At 45.0% G+C, this 22,618-nt stretch overlaps 2 protein-coding genes, 1 long non-coding RNA gene and 1 other non-coding gene across 4 annotated transcripts; 3 read left to right on the top strand and 1 right to left on the bottom strand.

Annotated features, from left to right (window-relative positions):
- The first annotated feature begins 4,823 nt into the window (after window positions 1–4,823).
- Window positions 4,824–6,163, top strand: LOC127337031 (uncharacterized). Its single transcript, XR_007873615.1, has 2 exons — window positions 4,824–5,249; window positions 5,341–6,163. It is a non-coding gene; the product is annotated as an uncharacterized lncRNA (long non-coding RNA).
- A 4,577-nt stretch (window positions 6,164–10,740) lies between these two features.
- LOC127337029 (uncharacterized) lies at window positions 10,741–11,362 on the top strand. Its single transcript, XM_051363887.2, has one exon. The coding sequence runs from the start codon at window positions 10,808–10,810 to the stop codon at window positions 11,093–11,095; it is 288 nt and encodes a 95-aa protein (XP_051219847.1). The 5' UTR covers window positions 10,741–10,807; the 3' UTR covers window positions 11,096–11,362.
- A 6,778-nt stretch (window positions 11,363–18,140) lies between these two features.
- On the top strand, window positions 18,141–18,818 carry LOC127330850 (uncharacterized). Its single transcript, XM_051356927.2, has one exon. The coding sequence runs from the start codon at window positions 18,209–18,211 to the stop codon at window positions 18,497–18,499; it is 291 nt and encodes a 96-aa protein (XP_051212887.1). The 5' UTR covers window positions 18,141–18,208; the 3' UTR covers window positions 18,500–18,818.
- A 3,723-nt stretch (window positions 18,819–22,541) lies between these two features.
- TRNAD-GUC (transfer RNA aspartic acid (anticodon GUC)) lies at window positions 22,542–22,613 on the bottom strand. The gene has a single exon. It is a non-coding gene; the product is annotated as a tRNA-Asp (tRNA).
- Between the last annotated feature and the right edge of the window lie 5 nt (window positions 22,614–22,618).

Below are 22,618 nucleotides of genomic sequence, written 5' to 3'. Positions count from 1 at the left end.
TGAATAACTACATACTTCCTCCGATCCATATTAGTTGCAACTAATATAGATGTATCTAGATATATTTTAGCTCTAGGTACAATCATACTTATGTCAAATAATATGAATCCGAGATTTGTGCGCAGACCGAAAGACAAATGATATGTCGATGATGCGTGCCAAACCAATAAATCCACTTTAATTATTTGAATTTGTGGAGCCAAATTGGATACAATAACATGCTATACAAATATCTGGTCAATTCTCCAGGATAAATAAATATGCAGCCTACTCCCTTCATGTAGAAGTTTGGCAATCAAATTGATCATGGATTTCAGATCATGATGCACCTCATGTGTTTGGGGACATATTAGTTGTTTCGTTTTTTCTTGAAATAAGGACAATGTTCCAATGATCGTACAATATTCAACTACACATATAGATATATTCCAGGATATATACTCCATGTTAAACTAGTTTTGCATTTTTATTTACATAATACGATTTGATTATTTTCCTTGCGAATTTTTAGTGGAACTATGATATGCATGCAACAACTAATTGATCACTACTTGTTCTCTCCCAACACGAGTTTCTCTGGAAATTCGATGCAAATATGGCATCATACATTCATTTGTTCTAGGGTTTTGTCTCCCATTCTTATGATCGACCTATTTATTTGGGTTTTTTCACCACCAATAAGAGATTGAAAAACACAAAGAGAAAACACATCACATCTCTGTATGCTTTTCTAGAGGCAATTCTCCACTAAATTATCGGCCTCACTAGTCCGATGATGAAGCGTGAGACATCCTCCATACAACTACGAGCTTATAGTAGAGACTATGTAGTCAGCTCTATATTTATGGTTATGTGTGTAAGATCAAATGAGCTTCCGACATCATTATGATCATATAAGTTATTTTGATGGTGGATCTATTATTTTTGTATTGGTGTTTATTTGAACATTGATTTGTTTAGGTTATTTATTTTAGTTAATCTTGTCCATTATGGTCTACGAAAAATAGAGGGGATCTGGAATTTTTTATCGTTTTTGATAAGATTCAGTTTCAAACAAGCAAGAGGGATGTCCGTGGAGACCTTTTTATTTCTTTTTTGCCGTCTTGTGTGTCTCTATTAGATGGATTGAATCTGTGTGTAATTGTCCTAGTAAGACAAAAAGGTAAAAAGCATTGTGATTTTATTATTTCATTATAGTTATGTGAAGTACATTAATTCTTAACTACATGTCATAAAGCTTAAATCAATTTTTTGTGTTCCCTACTTAATTTTTTGATGTAGCCATGATCTACGTCGGGTGTTGGGGTTCCAACGAAGTAGTAGTTAGCTAGAGGTACTCGGTGCTCCTAATCCTAGTTACATGCCATCTAACTTGGATATTACAGGATGCCCTCTTGTTATAAGTATATCATCAAGGGCGAGGGTAAGGTAATTTGATGACATTGTGTAAATTCTAGATTGTCCCTTACAAGGGAACCTCGTATATTGTAGTCTCCTTTGACCAATAAGAAATCATACATGATTCTCATCTTGTGTAATTTTAACATTGATATACTTTTGAAAACAAACTCAGTGGTATAATTCTTTTGGAATTTAATATGTTTTATTGGCACAATTAATGGTTGATTTTGAGTCTTAAAACATATGGGCGCACATAAACTATATTGGAGGAGAAATTGTATTGGCCATAACAAAGTTAACCAAACTTATACTAAGATATGAGTTAGCATTATATGTTTTAAATCGGCATGCGAAGATATTTAAAGATACTAGAATAGACACAAATATATTATAGTACATCAAACTAGCACCAACTCTTTCATACATTAAATTGATATTTGTTTCCTCTGATCTACGTGATTTATCTCGGTGAAATACCCTAAACTAACAAAACATAACATAAAATAATTTTGGGACAAAATGGAATTAGTTTATTTTTAATAATAAAATATTTATTTGTATATTTTTGGTTAAATTTTGTAATCTTTGAAAATACATATATAATGAAATATGATCAATAATGAAGTAAAAAAATTAGTATAAAAAATAACAACCATTAGTATTGATTTTTCACGGTCAACATGACTATCATCAAACTGGCTATCGAGGTAGATGGATACCCATATCTACAATGTTATATTTCTCACATTCTTTTGCATGTGTAATATTTTACATTGACCTTAGTTAATTAGGATTGTAACTTAATTAATAACGTTGAGTTTGTTTTCCAAAAGGGGTTTTCTTCAACTATAATTTTATATAGGAGATTCATATGTCATGATCATAGTGAAAATGTGTAAAGCTTGAGATGTTAACTGTCCGACAATAATTACATGTCCCTACATGCTTCTGTATTTTCTGGAACATTACTTTCCCTAATTCAATTAGGTTTCTAATTTGACTAGCACATTAAACTAAGTCATGGACAACACTACTTTATTTTGGTATGCAAGTTTTATAATTGAACTGGCATAATTGAGCCATTAAAAAAATCTAGTAGACCATAATATGGATTGAAACATGACTATTGTAAAAAAAATAAAAAATAAACATAATATTATTCCATTAATCAACCATATACAGATTAAGTTCTATAGCTATAAGATTAACAATTTGTATATTCTGCATGATTCTTATGGCACACGACTATTCTATTTTTTCAGGGAATTATTGTTATAACTAGCTAATAATTAATAGTGGAATTCAAAGAAGGATGGAAACTACAAGGAGGTGTGGGGGACAATCAAATTGACGGTAAAAAGATTCTTAAGGGACATCAATGTTCCTGAAGATTTGGCTCTTGATAGAAATGCATGAAAATTAGCAATTCATGTGTTGAAATCTTAGTTTAATTATTCTTTTCTCTCTGTTTGTTTTGGTTTCCTCGTTGTTGCTTTGTGCCCCATACCCTTTGTTGCATTACATGAGAAAGCATTCAAATGGTCATGAGAACTTTCCCATTGCTAAATGTCGATCTCAAGGATATATCAATAAAGAACAACATACTTCAACATCACCGGGTTTGTTTGTCGGGGCAAAAGATATTCATACATGTTACAACCTCCCTTAGAATACTGACCCTAGTTCCTTGTGTTCTATGTGTTGAACTCGAGATGGATTACAAGGGGTGTCGATAGTTTTACACTACTAATCATGAACAAAAGTAAAACCATGGTTTTTGGTACCATCACTTGTACCTATGGTCTCATTGACACCCCAAGAAAGTGTAGTAAAACTTTTTGGTCGAAGGGGCTAGAGAAATGTGATGATCCCATGTTTGCCATTGTAACAGAAAAATAATTATTTGATTGAAAATATTAGTATTGCTGTTTGTTGAATGGTTTCTCTTTATATGTGTTCTTGTTCTACTCAATTAAGATACAGAACTTAAAGTGATTTATTAAAAAAAAATTATGTGTTATTTCTTGTATTTTATATGTCATGAATGACCTATTATTGTACTTCGCAGAGCTATATCATAAGTAGTATTTTTTCCGGGTATGCGTCCATTCTTTTCCTTGCATTAACCTGTTGGCTTCCGCTAATAGCATTGGTTGTGTCTTGCATATGTCCAAATATGTAGACATTTGTCAATCAGGTCTAGTTATAGAAATTATTTTGACTCTCACTTACTCAATTTATACAAAGTCTGTGGGTAAATGTTTGATGGTTTGCACAATAAGAAAAATGTAGGAACGCTGGAGTAAACATTTGCAGATTCTTAACTGACCGATAAACAACTTTAAGAGTGATTATGATAGTTCATACGTGTGGTGCAACTGAGACATTTACACAGTTGGAACACACTATGAAGTTGAAATATGTTCACAACCGCTCTCGGTTGTAAACCCACATCACTCTTAATAGCATCACTCTCAACTACGTACTTATCAATTTACCGCTCTCTACCGCACAATTAATTGCACCGGCCTCAACCGCATGAAAAGCGTGAATGATTTTTTCACGAAAAAATAGTGAACACCACAAGTAAATGATAATGCAGGCGAGAAAACACTAGATTCTTATACTCCCTCCGATACATATTACTTGATGCTAAAATGAATATATCTGCAACTAAAATATGTCTAGATGCAACTATATTAGAATCAAATAATATGAATCGGACGGGAGTAGGTTAAACATACAATAGTTACCAACCGTAGGCAAATAACTGTAAAATGTAAAAAAAAGATTAGGCCTTGTTTACTCTAATAGTTCATTTATCATGCCGAGTGTGAACGGGATAATCTGAAATATATCACAGTTTTTCACTAGTAGAACCGGGACTAAAGGATATACCTCTAGTCCCGATTGGTAACACCAACCAGGTGTCCACAACCAGGACTAAAGGTTTTTCTGGTTTTTTACTCCACACGCACCTTCACCCCTCCACCCCCGTGGATCGCCTTTTTTTGCTTTGTAAAATACAGAAGAAAATGATAGAAAATTCAAAAAATAAAATCTTTTCAGATTCTTGTATGTTATGCAACCTACTATTCGGTGAAATTAATAAATTCGAATTTTCACTTTTTTGCAAAAAAAGTTTGAAAAAGGTAAGACCGCATTAACTTTTGCATACGACATCGGAAAAATACGTATAATATATCAAAACCGGTTTACCTGGTTAGCCAATTTTTAGATTCTTAAAATTCCAAATGAAAATATGAACGCAGGAAGATTGAGTGTGGATTTTGTACACCCACGTATGGGTGTGGGTGTATTCTGAACCGTTCGTTCGGGTCTTGAGATTCGTGCAAGGAACAGTTGAGTTGAATATTTTCCACCCCTTGATCAATTTTCCCGTCGCATCACCAGATCCTTTTTCTCTAGCTTTTTCTCTGCGCGACCCCCTGCCCGAGTCTAGTCTGTTCATGTCTGGGGTAGTACCGTAGTAGCCCCTAGGTGGAGACGCTCCTGCTGACTCTGCCCCAAAATCACTAGGGGACCTGTCCTCCATTCCCCCATCCTTTTCACTGATTCCTCGTGCTCTTGCCGCCGACCATCTTCCCCAAGCGCGGCGGCTGCTCCGTCGACCACCACGCTCCACCGCGCCGCCGGGAGCATTTTTCCCCGCCTGCCACCTTGCCCGCTGTTGTGGCCGTCAGATCTGCAACGGCATGGTGGCTGCTCCGCCGTCCCTCTAGTCGTCTCCATCGTGCTGCCGTGCAGCCTTGCCTCTAGTCGTCTCCACTGCCCCGCCGTTCTGCTGTCGTACCTCCAGTCTTCTATGTTGTTCCACTGGCCCGCAGGTAGGGATACATCGACCCCATCCGTTCTCTCTCCCCCCCTCCTTGTCTTCTTCTCATCTTCTGTACTGATTGCGAGTTGTTCTACGTGCAGGCAATGGCTGCCAGTGCAACTCGGATATTCCCAGAGTTTGGTAGTGGACGGTTCGGAAGATGTCCTATCCGCCATTGTTGTATGCGCGCGACACCATCTCCTCCAGCAGCTTCATGCCCACCGTGCTGGTGCCCGTGGAGAACGCGCGAGCGCGGTGCGCACGAGGCCGGACGCCATCTCGCGCACCAGCGACGCCATGGGCGCGGTGAGCGCCTGGAACACAAGGTGGATGTGGTAGCGGTCGCTGTACAGCGTGCTGGTGAGCCGCTCGCCGAGGCCGACCTGCTAGTGAGCAGCTAGCCGTGAGTTAATATTTTCAAAACTGTAATTAACTCCAGGTGTCTTCGAGTTCATACAATCTTGTTTCGAACAAATACATGGCATGTTGTTCCCGGCCATGCCGTCGAGGAGGAGCATGGGCTCCGGTGGCGTCGAGCTTAAAGCCAGGCTAGTTTCACTCGATCGAGGAGGGCGACTCTTCTTCAGATGCTGGGTTCCAAGTTTCGACGAGGGCGACGATGAGCTGCTTAGATACCGTCTTCATTTTGGCGACGACGCGTCCGAAACATCATGCAGCGACGGGTCAGCGCTTGGCTCGTTTGATTCTGCTTTGGCCGGCAGCAATTTCTCGTTAGTTAGCAGTTACGCGCGAATGGTGGCAATTTGCTATGTAACAACGTCAGGTTGTTCTGTTTGAAGCCATTTATGGGTTCATTTTTATCGACAGGAGCTTTTGCCCATCCTTTTGTCATTTTTTTCTCGATCTTTTATTTGGTAGCGATCTAGTTCTGTAAATGAAATACTGGAAGATTCCTATTCTCTAGTCATATATATAACCTGCGCCAATGTCTTTCTACTTGTGAACTAAACTAACCACCAATGGATAAATAATCCCACTTACAAGCACAGGGTACAGTAGAGCTTTGCATTGGTACATAATCGAACATATGGATCGCCATCTTTTTATCCCGCTGTTGTTCTTGTTTGCTCGATCTCGGAAGTTGATCAAAGAACAGAGAGAGGTGGAGGCATGGGTGCAGGTCGCACGAAGCAAAATTCCAGGATTCACCGTGTGCCCGTGTGGTATAGTGCCCCTGCTGATTTGACTGGACATGGTGCAAAAGCAAGGTCCCATACTCCTGTCCTGTGCAAGGCAGCAAGTGTAGGCTAAAAGGCTGGAGAGCCGGCCATGTGTTCTGTTCATCGTGCAATCAGTTCACTGGCCTTCTGCTTTTACTAGTTTGGAATCAATTAGAACTAACACACTGGAAAAGTTAAAACATATTATGCTGTGATACAGGAAGATGCTCTGAAACAAATAAAGTCTATTACGGCTAATACATATAACATGATTAAGCTCCCTTGAGCAGGGCAGTCCCTGTTGTTCTGGTCCTTGCGGCATGACTGAACATGCAATCCGGAGCGGACCGCCGTTGTCGACGAAGATACGAGCACTTCCTCAAAGTCACGACGGGCTTCGAGGTACCCTTCACCGCCGCCATGGCTATGGTGTCGCGCGACGGCCATGGCCTCCTCAGCGCATGCAAGCCGAATGGCACGCGGCTCAGCGTCATCGTCCAGCGTCCGCGTGGCTCACTAGCGCTAGCCAGAGCGTGCTCGTCCGGGCAATGGCGTCGACCGCAAACTCTGCTCGACGCGCATACCGTGCTCGGCAGCGCTGTGTCGCAGCATGGAGAGCAGCCATGCGACGGCGTTCATCTTCCACTGTATGGCACCGGACGGAGTGGATGGCCTCTTTCACCGTCGCTGCACCGTGCTTCGCGTACAGAAGGTCACCGTGCTGCTCGACGAGCCTATCGCGGAGCGACTGCCACTCCTCCGGTGCCATCGTGTGGGAGAGCGCCACGGTGACCCTGGTCCGCGACGACCTCCACAGTCTCTAGGTGCCGGCCTCTCCACCCTCGCGAGCTATCACTGCAGGACCAGCACCAATATGGCATAGGATCTTGCCTCTGGAGTTCTCCCGCCGTCGAAGTTGGAGACCTTGAGCATGGGCATCCATGTGGCAACCACGGCTCCTGGTGGTTCCATGCCGCCGCTGCTCGCCGTTGCGTGAGCCGAGCCCAGACCGAGCACCTTGGTGGCTTCGGTGGACAATACGTCACCGTCACCGTCGCCGCCGTATCCGTCGCCGGTGCTGCGTCGGTGGCTTGATGCATCGCTGTTGCGCAGAGTATACTGAGACATGGTGTAGCAATGGTGCGCGCGAGGAAGGTGTGGACGAGAGGATGGCGCGTGAGGAAGGTGGACGAGACAGTGTGCCTGTCGGGTGAGAGAGGAGATGCAGGGCGGCCTGGATTCCTGGTGTAAAAAGCCATGTTTGGGAGGCTTTTGCCTTTGTTGATGGGACCCAACACCTTTGCAAAATTGAAGAAAAAGCATAATACGATTTCTCTCTCCTGACATCTTATTTGAATCTCCAAGCATCTAACGGCTGTGGAAACACCCACACCCATGCTTGGGTGTACAAATGTATTTCCGCAGGAAGATTTTAGTTTTTACTATAAATTACGGATTTTATATTTTATATTTTTTAAAAAATAAAATTAATAATTGCATCCTGCATAAAGATTACTACTACTTTTACCCAATTTTTAGATTTTCAAATTTTTAGGTTTTAGGTTTAGCAAAAAATAAATATTAAAAAAATACAAATAATACAAATTAAAAATTAAATGTTTATTTATTTATTCAAGATTATTATTACATCATTATTTTTGTTTATTAAAAGAATTATTTAAAATTCAAATAATAAAGAAATATGACATCGACCAACATGTTAATAGTATAGATATGATACTAGTATCACATACATGCGCGCGAAGCACTTGGATGCAGGACGGGATGGAACTCGGAAGTTAAACGTGCTAGTGCTGGAGTTGTGGAAGGATGGGTGACCGAGCAGGAAGTTTGATCACGAGTAAGTTATTTGACTAGAGATATGTGTAGTTAGAGATAAAGAATAAACTATGCAAATAACTGAAATAATAGAAATTCCAAAAAATAAAAAAAAATGGATGAAAAAAATTAGGAAAAATAAAATAAAAAATTTCACCTGGAGGCATTTTTGCCCCGATGCATGCAGCTAACGTGAATGGACCTTTAGTCCCGGTTTAAACAACCAGGACTAAAGGGGGTGGGCTTTAGTCCCGCTTATTTAGTCCCGTTTGCACAACCGAGACTAAAGCCCCTTAGGCTGGTGCCAATGCATCACCACACTATTGCCTGCCACGTCAGCTTTTTTCCTCACTCTCACCCCACTCTCACCCCACGGTGCCAGTGCACGGGCTATAGTGCCAGCTCTCACCTCTCTCTCCTCCACATCAGCTTTTCTCTTTCCTCGACATTAGCATTTCTTTTTCAGATTACAACATTCAAAATAATGCAAGAAAATTAATTTATTCAACAAAAATTGTTACCGATTACATTATAAAAAATTACATAAAAAATTGGAAAAATTACATAAAAATTTGAAAAAATTACATACTAGGCATTAGCCCACACATGCTCAATCAAATCATGCTGGAGCTGTGTATACATCGGTGAGTCCCTCATTTCGTTGTCCATTTGAATCCTGGCTGCTAGGTTTGGTGGTGCATGGTTGTGTATCGCAGGGCCGACATTGGAATCAACTGTCTCATAGATGTTCTCCAAATTTGTATCACGCTCATCGTCGATGATCATGTTGTGCAGAATGACACATGCACGCATGATCAACCCAAGAGTACGCCTCGAGTAGGAGCGTCCCGGAACTGCTAGAATGTTGAATCTAGCCTTCAGCACTCCAAAGGCACACTCGACATCTTTGCGCCAAGATGATTGAGCAGCAGTGAACAGTCGATGCTTTTCACTTTGTGGAAGAGTAATACCTTTCATGAACACCGGCCAGGAGGGGTAGATGCCGTCGGCAAGGTAGTAACCATAGTTGTACTCGTATCCATTCACCGTGAAGTTCACTATGGGTGCTTCTCCCCTAAGCACATCAGTGAATAACGGCGACTGGTTGCGTACATTGATGTCGTTGTTGGGCCCGGCCACTCCAAAAAAGGCATGCCAGATCCAACGATCATACGACGCAACGGCTTCTAAGATTATGGTAGGGTGTGGATGAAATTTTGGGGTTTTTGGCATTTTTTCGAATTTTTTTAGCCAGCAACGACTACCCCAACGGCTAGCTGAGGTGGACGAATCAGATTGCGCCACCTCAGCTAGCCGTTACCCCTCCCTCTCGCCCTGCCTATCGCCCGCTGGTGCCAACGCTGCCGCCTCCCCCTCGCCCCCTCTCGCTTCTATCGCCCCCGCGGGCGGCGGCGGCCGGCGGTAGCGGGCGCTACCGCCGGGCGCCCGCGCCACTGACCCGCGCTCTCGTCTCGCCCCCCTCTCGCCTCCCTCTCGCCCCGACGCCGACGCTACCGCCCCTCCTACCGCCTGCATTGGCACCAGCCTTATGAATCGGGACTAAAGCCCCCTTTTATACTAGTGTTTTATATTAATCTAGATAAAAATATGAAGAGACCGACCGTACCCTTGGGTTAGTGTGTTGTTTGCTCGCATATCTTGACATGTTACATGCTTATAAAGTTGTTTCAGCAAAAAACGATTTGTTTTGTGTTCTATGCTAAAATGACAAATTTTGGTGCTAAAATAATCTATTTCTTGAGGTATTTTTTTTACACAGAGTCTAAAAAATATCAATTTTATATGAAATTTCACGTATGAACATAGAACATGCTCCTTTACATACAAAATTTGTTTTTCTATATTTTTAATGTTTTGAAATATGTTTTATACATACCCGAGTGTATATGCACCCGAAATCAATTTTGAGTTTCAAGATCGGTTAGAGAAAAATAAGCCGGAAGGCCCAACACGGTTCATGCATCCGAAACTTTAAGCGATGCGTCCCGTACAGGTACAGACGTACAATCAATGGGTAGGTCATAGGCAGCACACTGACTTCAGCACAGTAACAGCACACAACAACTTGCGAGTTGCGACACAAGCGGCAGACGCCGCATTTCCCAACCTCGGCCACAAGAGAAAAGCAACCTGAGAGACGCCAAAGGCCGGGTCCACCCTGCACCCGGTTTCCGCCCACGAATCCATAAACCATGCACGCGGCCGTACGTATGAGGTAGCGACGATTACCGAACTTGTGTGGTGTGTATAGTTCTAGAGTCTAACGTACTTGTGCACTAGTGGTGTGCGTGTGTATGGTGTGAGTGTGGTGTTGAGTTAGTGCATAAGTTCAGATGCTACAGCTGTAACACAGATCGAGGGGTCTCAAAAAAAAAAAAAAAAAAAAAAAAACTCCGGCCGGCCGGCGTTTCCTACAAAACCATCACGACGAACACTTGCATCTCGCAGTTTACCGCGCACACACAAGAAACAACACCAAACAAATCGAATCACTCGACCACGTCTCATAGACCATACAGTTAATCGGATGGCGAGCGGCACCGGGAAGGCCGTGGGGTCGCCGTGGGCGGCGGCGATGAGCATGGGCGCGGGAACCGCCGAGGCGCTCAAGGACCGGCACGCCGGGCTGTGCCGCTGGAGCAATGCGTTCCGGTCCGCCCAGCAGCGCGCCGGCACCACTCCGGCGGCGGGGAACAGCAAGAGCAAGGCGGTGCCCGCTGCCGGTGGTGCCGCGGTGAGGAGGAAGGCGAGGCAGGAGCAGGAGGAGGAGCTCCGCACAGTCATGTACCTCAGCAACTGGGACCCAAACAAATAGCTGACGAAGACGAACCATTAGTTGCAACCTAGCTAGTAGATCTTGTAAGATGGCTTGGATCGATGAACTCAGCATCGGCAAGAACCAGGAAGTAGCTCTGTGTTTACGCAATTCAGTGATCGTTTCCCCACTCCACTCCCCAGTGCGTGAGCTTTCGGGTGACACACTGGTACAACCCTTGACTGACAGTGTTTCATGAACCACCATTACAAGTCCCCAAAGCTCGGCTTCTATGCCATTTTCCGCTTTGACTTTATCATGGAACCAAAAATACGGGTCTCATGGTTGTAACACATAGGAGAGCTTCACACTACTTCCTTTTCAAACCCAACGGTTAAAAAGACATTGGAATACATAACCAAATTTACCAGATCAAGAAGGACAAGCATCAATAAGCCCTTCGCCTTGACGTGAGAGAAAACCTATGACAACCACCTTTATTCTTCAATGCAAATGAACGTGCCCACACGCCGTCATCCCCTACCAGGCGGCGACAAAGGAGGTTTAGAAAACCTCCACCGTAGTAAGAAAATGACATGCTCACCATCAACATATGGGCAACACGATCCCATCACCAACCAATCGCTCGCATCCGTCGCCGAGTACACGACCACCTCGCACCTACCAGGGCCTTACCTCTGCGCGAAGAGGATCAACGTACCAATGCACACTATAGGAATGGCGCAAAGCAACGATGGCATGCTGATACGCCGATGGCCAAAAGTCGGGGATGTCGGCTTATGGCCCGGCCCGGCCAGCCTACAAAGAGAGCCGTCGGTGTATCGACGCTAAGAGCGTCGGTAACGCTACGCTCACAGCTACCCTCGACGCACTCTGGGCCGTCGGTGTAGGCCTGGACACGCGTCCCTCCAAAGGCAGCCCGTGACGGCATTAGAGCTACGTTGAGAGCTGTCCTCGGCATAGCCTCCTCCCCTTTTTTCTTTTATCTACGCCGATGGCCACCCTCGGTGTAGCCCTAAACTTTTTTAAGTTTCAACGGAATGGGAAAAAATGATAAAAAAAATTCAAAAAATAAAATTGTTTGAGATTAGTGTATGTTACGCAAACTACTATTAAGGGAAATTACCACGTCACAAAACAAATGTATAACCTATCAAAATAATGGTCTCAAAAAGTTACATCCGATTTCACCTTGAATTACTTGGTTGCTATTTTTTAAAAATTCTCAAAATTTCAAATGGAAATATGAAGCAGGAAGATTTTAATTTTTGTCAGAAATTCATGATTTTTTTATTTGTTTTTAAATTAAAACTAATAATTGCATTATGCATAAAGATTGTTATTACTTAACCACTGATTTTTATTTAATAATTTTTTAAAATTCAAAATAATAAAATGTTGTGATATCGCGGTCTAAGGATTAATAGGATTGATATGGTAGTATTATCAACAATGTTTTGTTTCTTATATCGAAACTTAATTGGAAGAACGAAGAAGTTAAGCATGGTAGGGCTTGAAGATGGGTAACTAAATTGGAAAATTTGACCATGAGTGTAATTTTACCTAAGATTAGGTGTTGTTAGAGTTAAAATTATCAATGTGAGAGATGAAAAAGAATTTAATTTTTTTTTTTTGAAGTGTAGTCTAGACGGTGGAGGCGGTCATCGAAGTATACGGGCTACATCGAGGATCGTATCTACGCCGACGGCTCATTGTGGCTACGCCGAGGGTTTCCGGCAGTCGGTGCCTTGCGTCATTCTGTAGTGGCACCTCCTAGAGATTTTGTAGCAATGGCCATTCAACTAATTAATCTAAGAGTGAAATGCATCAATAGTCCCAGAAGTTACCAACGATGTCTAAAAAGGTCCTCAGAAAATGCATCAAATCAGTCCTAGAACTTGTCCTCAATGTCTGCATACGGTCCTCGATACGTATAGAGATGACATGACAATGTAACTAGACCCACTAAACTACTGAAGCGGTCGGCCCGCGACGGTCGCATGCTCTGCCAAACTAGAGAAGCTTGCGGCGACGAGGTGATGCAGCTAGCTAGCTAGTACTATTTGTGATGGTCTCCTGGGAGTTGCGTGGTCAGACTTGTATGTTTAATTCTTGACTTGCAAGATTAGACTTGTGATGGTGTTGTATTCATAGTAGGTTTATAAACTGTTGGTTATTTCAGCTGTTCGGGAAAATAGTGGAGGTTATGCCCAAAATTTGAATCGATACGTAGTAATATTAGCAGTTAATCTTTACTATTAAATTGCAATAGGTGGCTGCCTGGTGTCACACCTGGGCCAGTTTTTTTATTAGGGCCCAAAGTTCCCGTCCAATCCAAACAGGCCCGATTGTTTCGGTTCTTACCTACCAGGTACGATCTCCCTCCAAACAGAGTCCAGGTTGACCTACGAGTGCTAAACGCTCATACATACACCGATGGAGGTATCCAACGACCAAATCGACCAACTTGAGCACAAGTTCGTTTGCGAGTCACGGGTCAACCGAGTTCTACGAGAATTTCTTCATCAAGGATCCAATGAAGACGAAGACGAATCAACCGAGAGTTATGCGAGAGTTTCTTCGTCAAGAATCCAGTCGAGAGCATATCATCACACCACCGGTAGACGAGCGATTCCCGGTTGTGAAATGAAAATTTAGCTCGCTGAGTGGCACGCTGGCCCATCCACCAGCTTCAAGTACAAGGTCTTCCGACAAGATCGCCGAGGCGCCGCCGGTTCCCGCTTTGCTGGCGATGATCCGCGATTCCCCTGTATGTTTCTCGGTTTGGAGATTTTTTTGAGAGGATATGGGTTTGCAGAATAGTTGCCGGAAACGGGGTCGATGCCGCGTTCAAGGATGAAGAAGATTACATGGCAGGCATCCCTACGCAGGTCCGCTCGCGCGCCGTCGTTCGAGCCATCGATCGGCATTTACTCCCACGCCGCCGCCGCATCACGGACTTATGCTGCTCCATCCATACTTCGACTCCATCAGCTCTTGGTCGCCTGCGTAGTCAGTGGAGGAGACCGGAGTGCCGGACTGCTGGAGCCACCGCTTGCCGGATTGGGGATGGCAGATGCCTTTGTTCTTCGTGTGTAAAAAAGCAGATGGGATGCCTTTACAGAGTCAACTGACGAGGGATGAAGCTGAACCGTGGAGCACATATTTTAAACCCATTTTTATCATTTTTATTTGCTGAATTATATCTTTTTGGGAAAAAAATCTGCTGAGTTGGGGTGAATTTCTGGTGGAATATTTTACTGCACGTAATATCTGAAAAATTAAGTGGATAGTGACCATTACACATATCGAACCAGGGTCGTCGACCCGAAACCAAGTAGATCGCGACCCACGTCCCAAATTGGATTCCCGAAGATGTATACCCCTCGCCGAACCTTGTTCCCTCGGAAGACGACCCACGACCCTCGACCCTGTTCCTCGACCCAGGTGACCCGGATTTTTGGTAATAATTATTTGAACTTCATAGGCGACTAGCAGAAAAAAATTCGTTTAAGGATATGGGTGATTGAGGTAGCCACGCATGCTCGGCGTACATGGTACAAGAGGCGTGCACCGATAGGAGAGATGGCCAGCGGGGCTTCCAAGGGGTTCTGGTGGTATGCGCGCGCGGGCGAGGTGGATTGGGATGGCGCGGGGCACAAGGTAGGCTCGTCGGCGGGGAAGAGAAAGAGTAGCAACATAGCATTCATGCTGCCGGAATCGATAGATCAACCTAAGAGCGGCAACCCGTGTGGATAGTGGCGACGATACGATGCACGGCGATTTTCAGCAAACGCTTTCACTGTGTCCGCCCTGGTGGTACTCGGTGGCGGTAGGGAGGAGGTTGATGGCTCCATGACACACTGTACAAGCCTAGGAACAGGTCAATGACGTGGAGTACGGCGATCGTTTCTCCATAGCCTATTGCACCTGTCAAGTTGTCGCCAACTTACACAGCAACCAGGAAGCTGCGCCACCTCCATCAGAGGGAACCAAGCTAACCATTCGTCTGATATATGTCAATGAACACTATTATGAAGAAAAGAGCTCTGGAGGTAAGTTCTGAATCAACGAATCAGGAAGGAAAAGAACGTTTTTGGAATGGAGAACCAGTTTCGTTCTTCCTCATTTCGGTCTCGATTAATTTCTAATTTTGATTTGTGATGGAACAAGTTGTACTCACAATCTGTGATCTTATTTCATCGTATAAGGGAGCAAAATTGAAGGAAAATGGTGATTTTGTGCTGCATGTTTGAGTTCAGATTCCAAAATTTCTCCCACCTGTTCTACCCGCGGCCCGAGACGACGAGCCAAGTGGTGAGGAGTGAGAACATATATGTTCCTGCATAAAAAGGTTCAGACAAGATCAAGATCATGCATGCCTTGCGCACCCACTTGACCTTAATCTAGCGTCTTACTCTTCGATATGACAATGCAAGGGCAAAACGGGAGTTTTATTGAATTATCAAAAAGTAGTTTCAGGGTTAGCTTTCAGACTTCAAATTATCAGTCGGGGTGTTTTTCTTCGTGGAGTACAAAATTAATAAATGTATAAAAAAGGGAATAATTTATTGTCTCGTTCTTTATTTTCTGTTGCCTACAAAAAAAGAGTCAAAGACTTTGCAGGGCAAAAAAATGAATTGGAATTGCTTAACAACAATGTTAATTTTTTACTATATGCACGGATCCATCATTCATGAACGTTTGAATGTAGTATTATCTTCCGTACCTAGGAGACTCTGGTTGATTCAAAAAATATTTTCAGGACCTCAGCTTTAAGTTTATGGACTTTTCTTTAATATGGATTTATTCTGCATTCATCATATTTTTAATTATGTAGCAATAGTAACGCACCCGTATAAAAATCGGTCTTCGATTTATATACATATAGTGTTGTATTAAGCAAAGTGAAACAATGGTTTCCAAATTTATGCGCATATCTTTTCTATATAATTTCTATATAAGTAATTGTAACATTTTTACACACATTTTTCTATATAATTTCTATATAAGTAATTGTTCATATACGGCGATAAAAAAATAACAGCCCGTAGCAACGCACGGGCATTCAACTAGTTATAATATATGATATAAAGTGCAGCTTTACTCCAACTTGTTTTGTCATGAAATTTGCTGGATATAAGTGGTAACTATTAAGGTCCCAAATTATGGTGTGCAAATTTCAGTTGAATTAAATTGCCGTCGGAGCAGGCGGAGTCTCGGCACAGTCTGGTTAGCATCTCTAGCAGAGCCCATAAACACGTGAACTGAAAAATGCGAGTTCAGTTCCCGAACTCGTGTTTACGGCCGGAAAACCGTTGTCACAGATTAGAAACCGTAAAAGTGGAATTGAAAAGCGGAATTCGAAATGGCGCGGGTAAATTAGGCGATGATCATAGTTTGACATGAAATTGATGCTCCGATTGAGCATCAAAACTTACATTGTTCAACAAATTAAAATTATATTACTGGTACACCGACGAGCGCTACTTTAGCTAAGCAAAATACGGCCAATATAGTGACCTACGCGCGCGGCGGTGCCGGTGGTGGCGCAGGGTGTCAGCGGCAGACGGCGCCGATGTTGTTGTGGACGAGCTTCACACGCCGTCGGTGTCAAACTCGACTATTTCGACCTTGACGCGGCGGACGCGGGCCTCCCGGCGGGCCGCCTCGTATTCTCGGAGCTTGCGTGCGCCCTCCGACTTCTTCCATTCCCACCGCTCCGCCTCGGTGCGGAACACGGGCGGACGCGGCGGCGAGTCGCCACCGCCCAATCCGGCGCCACGGCCTTCGGAGCCGCCATGGGACGCCATCGCGCCGACGCGGGGGCTGGATCGCTGCTCGGGGCTCGCTGGATTGCTCGTCGGAAAAAGTTCTTGGGGCGACCGATGGATTTCTCGGGGTGTCTGAACTCGCTTTACGGGCCAGGCCGCGAGTTTGGGCTCCCCGAATCCTTTTAATAAGGGGCGACCGATGAATTTCTCGGGGTGTCCGAACTCGCTTTACGAGCCAGGCCGCGAGTTTGGGCTCCGTTCTGGCCCAGTTTCGATCCGAACCCCTATTCTCGCCAAAATTTTACGATTTTGACCGCGAGTTCGGGCTCTGCATGAGATGCTCTTAGACCTGCAGGCTACTCGTAGATCGCAAATATGTTGGGCGCGCGACAAGTGCAGCCATGGAGGAGGCGATCCAAGGCATGCATGAAATCTTGTTAACCACCTACGGATTCATGTTTGACATAGATGCACACATCACGTACGTACGCTGTACGCATGTACATGTATGTGCATATATATACAGCTGGTGATGTATTTGTTTGTTAATCAGAAAAGAAAGGCAAAATAAGAAATCCAAGCAATTTGCGGTGCATGTTAAATTTAATTTGATATCTTGAAGGTGCAAATCCATCGAGGCGAGCACGCATGCTCGAGCCAGTCCATCTGCACACCGTGCGGCTGGCGTGGGCCATCCAGGACTGCATCAGACATCAGTATGTGGGTCCATTTGTATAGCCACGTCACCTCTATACGTATTCAGGACCGTATATGAACTTGGAGGACAAGTTTTGGGACTGTTTTGATGCGGGATCCTTTCGAACATTGCTGGTAACTTGTGGGACTGTTGATGCATTTCACTCTTAATCTAAAGCCGGATTTTTAACCCCTTGTCAGTTTTTTCGAAGACTAAGGTTCATGCATCTGAAACTTTACCGTACAGTACTAGTGCTACTGCTCACAGTCGAAGCGAGTGTGGATAGGTAGCACACTGACTTCAGCACAGTGACAGCACACAACAATAACTTATGAGTGACACAAGCGGCACGTCGCATTCCCCAACCTCGGCCTCCGCAAACAACCTCCTGAGACGCCAAAAGCCGGCTCAATTCTGCACCTGGTTTCCGCCCACGAGTCCGTAAACCATGCGCGCGCCCGCACCAGCGTACGTGCGAAGCTCGCTAGCATTCCCTGCACCTCTCCATGTACGGTTACAGACCAGCTCCGGCCGGCCTGTCGGCCGGCGTTTCGTATAAAAGCACCACGACGATCGAACACTGGCATCTCGCAGCTGACCACTTCACACACAAGACACAGCATCGAACGAATCGAAGCATACTCGAGCAGCTAGCTCGTAGCAGACCATACAGTCAATCGGATGGCAAGCGGCACCGGGAAGGCGATGGGGTCGTCGTGGACGTCGGCGATGAGGTCGTCGTGCGCGGGCACCGTCGAGGCGCTCAAGGACCGGCACGCCGGGCTGTGCCGCTGGAGCTACGCGTTCCGGTCCGCCCAGCAGCTCGGCAGCACTACTGCGGCGGCCGGGAACAACAAGGGCAAGGCGGCGCCCGCTGCCGGTGGTGCCACGGCGAGGAGGAAGGCGAGGCAGGAGCAGGAGGAGGAGCTCCGCACAGTCATGTACCTTAGCAACTGGGGCCCAAACAACTAGCTGGCGAAGACGAACCATTAGTTGCAACCTAGCTAGTAGATCTTGTAAAGATGGCTTGGATCGATGAACTCAGCATCGGCAAGAACCAGGAAGCAGCTGTGCTTACGCAGTTCAGGGATCGAGTCCCCACTCCCCACTCCCCAGTGCGTGAGCTTTCCGGTGACACACTGGTACAACCCTTGAATGACAGTCTTTCATGAACGCATACATTTGGAGATAATTCGGAACCACAAATTGCCATCTTTCCAGCCTAGCACCTTAAAAGCTTAAACCTATAATACCGATTTTACTAGTAGATGATGTTCTACATGTGTGACAATCTGCGAATATTCTAATCCTTTTGTGGATCATGATCGGGATAATCTGCGAATCTAAAACTAAATGCAAAGTGCCTCCGAACTGAATTTTAGCTGCCTGTGAGGCTGCGAACAGCTAACTGGGTTATACTGTTTTGTGTTTTGAGGCTGCTGAGAACCAGCAGGACGATGCTCAGCTTTTCCGTGTTGTTGTGATGTAAGCTCCCGGTTGCAAGATCAAAAGTAAATTTCCACGCACCGGGATTCATTATAAGAAACTTAAAAACTGGAATTTGAAGACTACTGAGAATATATTTCAGGAAATTAATATTGAGTGGCAGTGTCTAAATGTTGTCATATAGTATAGTGGTCATGAACTCTTACTACCTCCGGACCTAATTAATCCACACACCCACCAGCTAATGATATGCGTGCGCAGCCCTCCCTCTGTATCGATTAAATCCGACCGGAGGAAGTATTAAGCAACATTTCTAATGCATGACGTCACCTTAAGGGTGTGGTCAAAGTATATGATTTCTCTCTTGCTAGACTTTTCTAGCAATCAGACCAACATAAAATAAAATAGAAGTACAAACTAGCTAAATGCGACATGCTTTGTAAGCCTAAACTAGAACTTACGTTTCTTTAATCGAAATCGGGGAGAAATCCATGTGCATCTAAAAACAAGTTTACGCCGCGATTATATAGTCTATGTGTTATCACCAGAATTTGACCGGATCAGAGGTGGACCGCGATTAAAGATGGGCTTGAAGGATATACATGGAAGAAATACATGAATCGGCCTTATATGCAAAGTTTGGGCTAGTTTGCCCGTGTATCTGTAATATAGTAGGATACGTGTCGGTTAGATAGAGTTTGGCTCGTGCCCGGTTGGGATTATTCCCACGATTAGAAAGTCTACGGACTATAAATATGTATCTAGGGTTTATGAAATAAACAACAATCATGTTCACCACAAACCAATCTAGGCGCATCGCCAACTCCCTTGTCTCGAGGGTTTCTTCCGGGTAAGCATCATGCTGCCTAGATCGCATCTTGCGATCTAGGCAGTACACGTTTATTCGTTGTTCATGTGTTGCTCGTACTGAATCCTTTTTGATGGCGATCAACGTAGTTATCTTAGATGTGTTAGGGTTAGCATTGTTCATCATATCATATGCTGTCGTCGTGCAACCCTTAGACGTCTAGCCGCCCTTACACCTATCTTAGGGTGTAGTTTGCAACCTTCTTGAAAAATGGTGAGTTCTTGCAGAAGAGGATCACTGAGCTGGTGGGAGGAATTTAAGGGCTCTCTTGAAGGCAAGGGTCTTCCACATTATCCACCAGATCTCAAAGTCATCAGTCGAAGAGTTGAAGGATAGATTGTGAAGAACCGATGTGTTGCCATCGGCTCATTGAGCATTGGCTAAGTGAACAATCGGCAAAGTCAGTATGAGGGGAAATCGGCTAAATTAGCTTAAAGGGAATCGGCAAAATCAAACTGGGGGAAATTCTTCATTGATAAAAATGATTTCTTACATAAAGAGCTGATTGCTCTCAAAAGGAAGTACTAGGGGATACATTGCCCCATCTACTACTACTGATCCTATGCTAAGGGTCCTATCTACGAGCCGTCGCTGCCCTCATCGTCGCCGTCGTCGCCGCTGTCGGCGCTACTCCCGGCGGGCTCGTCGTCGCTGCTGCAGCGGCCGCCGGCAGGGCCCTCGTTGTCCTCGTCCTCCTCGTCAGCGTCGTCATCGTCGCTGTCGAAGTCGCTGACGTTCCCCGGTCAGGGGCAGAAGCGCTTGGCCGGCGGTTCGTCGGAGGAGGTGTCGTCCTCCTCCTCCTTCTCCTCCTCCTCCTCCTCGGGGGAGGTGAAGTCATCATAGGAGAAGCGATCGTCATCGCTCTCCTCCTCCGTTTCCCCGTCGGCAAGGAAGCGGAGGTCACTTTCCCCGTCGGTCGAGGACTTGTCGTCCTCAGACCAGATGGAGAAATCGTGACTGGACTCCTCCCCGGCTTCGATGGCGCGGCGGATGTTGGCCGCATGGGCCTCCTCTGGGTCCCACTCCGGCGTCGGCTCGCGGGAGGAGGAGGATTGGGTGGAAAGACCCGATGAGGCAGAGGAGGAAGAAGACATGGTGGCGCAGGAGGGCTTTTGGAGTGCTAATGCGAAGGGGATGAAGAAGCAAACTGTTTGGAGCGGTTAAATAAAGGGGGATATAGTGGAGATTCAATGCCACAGCAGTTTCCGAGGAAGTGGTGCCCAACAAAAAAAAAATTGCCAGGTCACGCGGAGAAGTGGAAGAGGCAAGGCATCATGGTGAAGGATACTGCGACGGTTCTGCTCTGCCACGACATGACCCGACGAAGAAAAGGCAGAGTGATTTTGGAATTATCATTTCCAAAACCAGGGGGGCATGTGTTATCACCAGAATTTGACCGGATCAGAGGTGGGCCGCGATTAAAGATGGGCTTGAAGGATATACATGGAAGAAATACATGAATCGGCCTTATATGCAAAGTTTGGGCTAGTTTGCCCGTGTATCTGTAATATAGTAGGATACGTGTCGGTTAGATAGAGTTTGGCTCGTGCCCGGTTGGGATTATTCCCACGATTAGAAAGTCTGCGGACTATAGATATGTATCTAGGGTTTATGAAATAAACAACAATCACGTTCACCACAAACCAATCTAGGCGCATCGCCAACTCCCTTGTCTCGAGGGTTTCTTCCGGGTAAGCATCATGCTGCCTAGATCGCATCTTGCGATCTAGGCAGTACACGTTTATTCGCTGTTCATGCGTTGCTCGTACTGAAGCCTTTTTGATGGCGAGCAACGTAGTTATCTTAGATGTGTTAGGGTTAGCATTGTTCATCGTATCATATGCTGTCGTCGTGCAACCCTTAGACGTCTAGCCGCCCTTACACCTATCTTAGGTGTAAGGGCGGCACCCCGCTTGATCATTATTTAGTAGATCCGATCCGTTATGGTTGCTCCTTGTTCTTCAAGGATTAGTTTAATATCTGCATAGTTAGGCCCTACAAACGGGTTGAAGGATCCAGTGGCGCGTAGGGTGTAGTTTGCTAGCCCTAGACAGGATGTTCCGGGGATCAACTTCATGTTGGTTTTTAGGCCTTGTCTAGGGTCGGTTTACGATCACCGTGCGTGGCCGCCAGGCTCAATCACGAATAGGATGTTCCGATTATGTGGTGAAAACCCTAAATCGTAGTAGGTCGTTTTAGCTTTATGTTGATCAAGCAGGACCACCATATATTCGTACACCTCGTACGGATCATGGGTGGATCGGCTCTTTGAGCCGATTCACAGGACAACCTGAGAGCCGATCGAGGCTCGTATTTAATGTTTACGTGTATGCCATGCAGGAAACTAAGCGAGGCACATCCATCACCTTCCTGACCAGGTATAGGTCAGGTGACATGCCCTTGCACCAGCATCGGACGTGCGTGCCGAGTCTTTGCGGGCCGTCACTCGGAGGGACCAAGGCCAGCCGCAGTCCTGGGAGCCTCCCGACTCTAATGTGTTGTCCGTCGCTGCTCGCCGGTGGGTTTCTGACCGCAACACTATGTTTGTAATAGTAGTATTGATTCCATGGTATCGTGTTGATTGTGCAACTCTGTATGCGTTTCAGTTACGCTATTGCAATTATAGTTAAAATAAACCTGGAAAATCTCATAAAAAAAATCAAAGAATAGAAAGAAAAGGGAGCTAGCAAAACATAAAAGCGCCGTTGCCGGGGATCGAACCCGGGTCACCCGCGTGACAGGCGGGAATACTTACCACTATACTACAACGACTTGGT

Source organism: Lolium perenne, chromosome 2 (genome assembly GCF_019359855.2).
Source record: "Lolium perenne isolate Kyuss_39 chromosome 2, Kyuss_2.0, whole genome shotgun sequence".
Lineage (NCBI taxonomy): Eukaryota > Viridiplantae > Streptophyta > Magnoliopsida > Poales > Poaceae > Lolium > Lolium perenne.
The sequence above is the reverse complement of the archived record's forward strand: the minus strand, read 5'-3'. Positions and strand labels throughout refer to the sequence as shown.

Coding starts and splice junctions, on each gene's coding strand:
- LOC127330850 (XM_051356927.2), top strand. CDS start 18,209: ATGGCAAGCGGCACCGGGAAGGCGATGGGGTCGTCGTGGACGTCGGCG.
- LOC127337029 (XM_051363887.2), top strand. CDS start 10,808: ATGGCGAGCGGCACCGGGAAGGCCGTGGGGTCGCCGTGGGCGGCGGCG.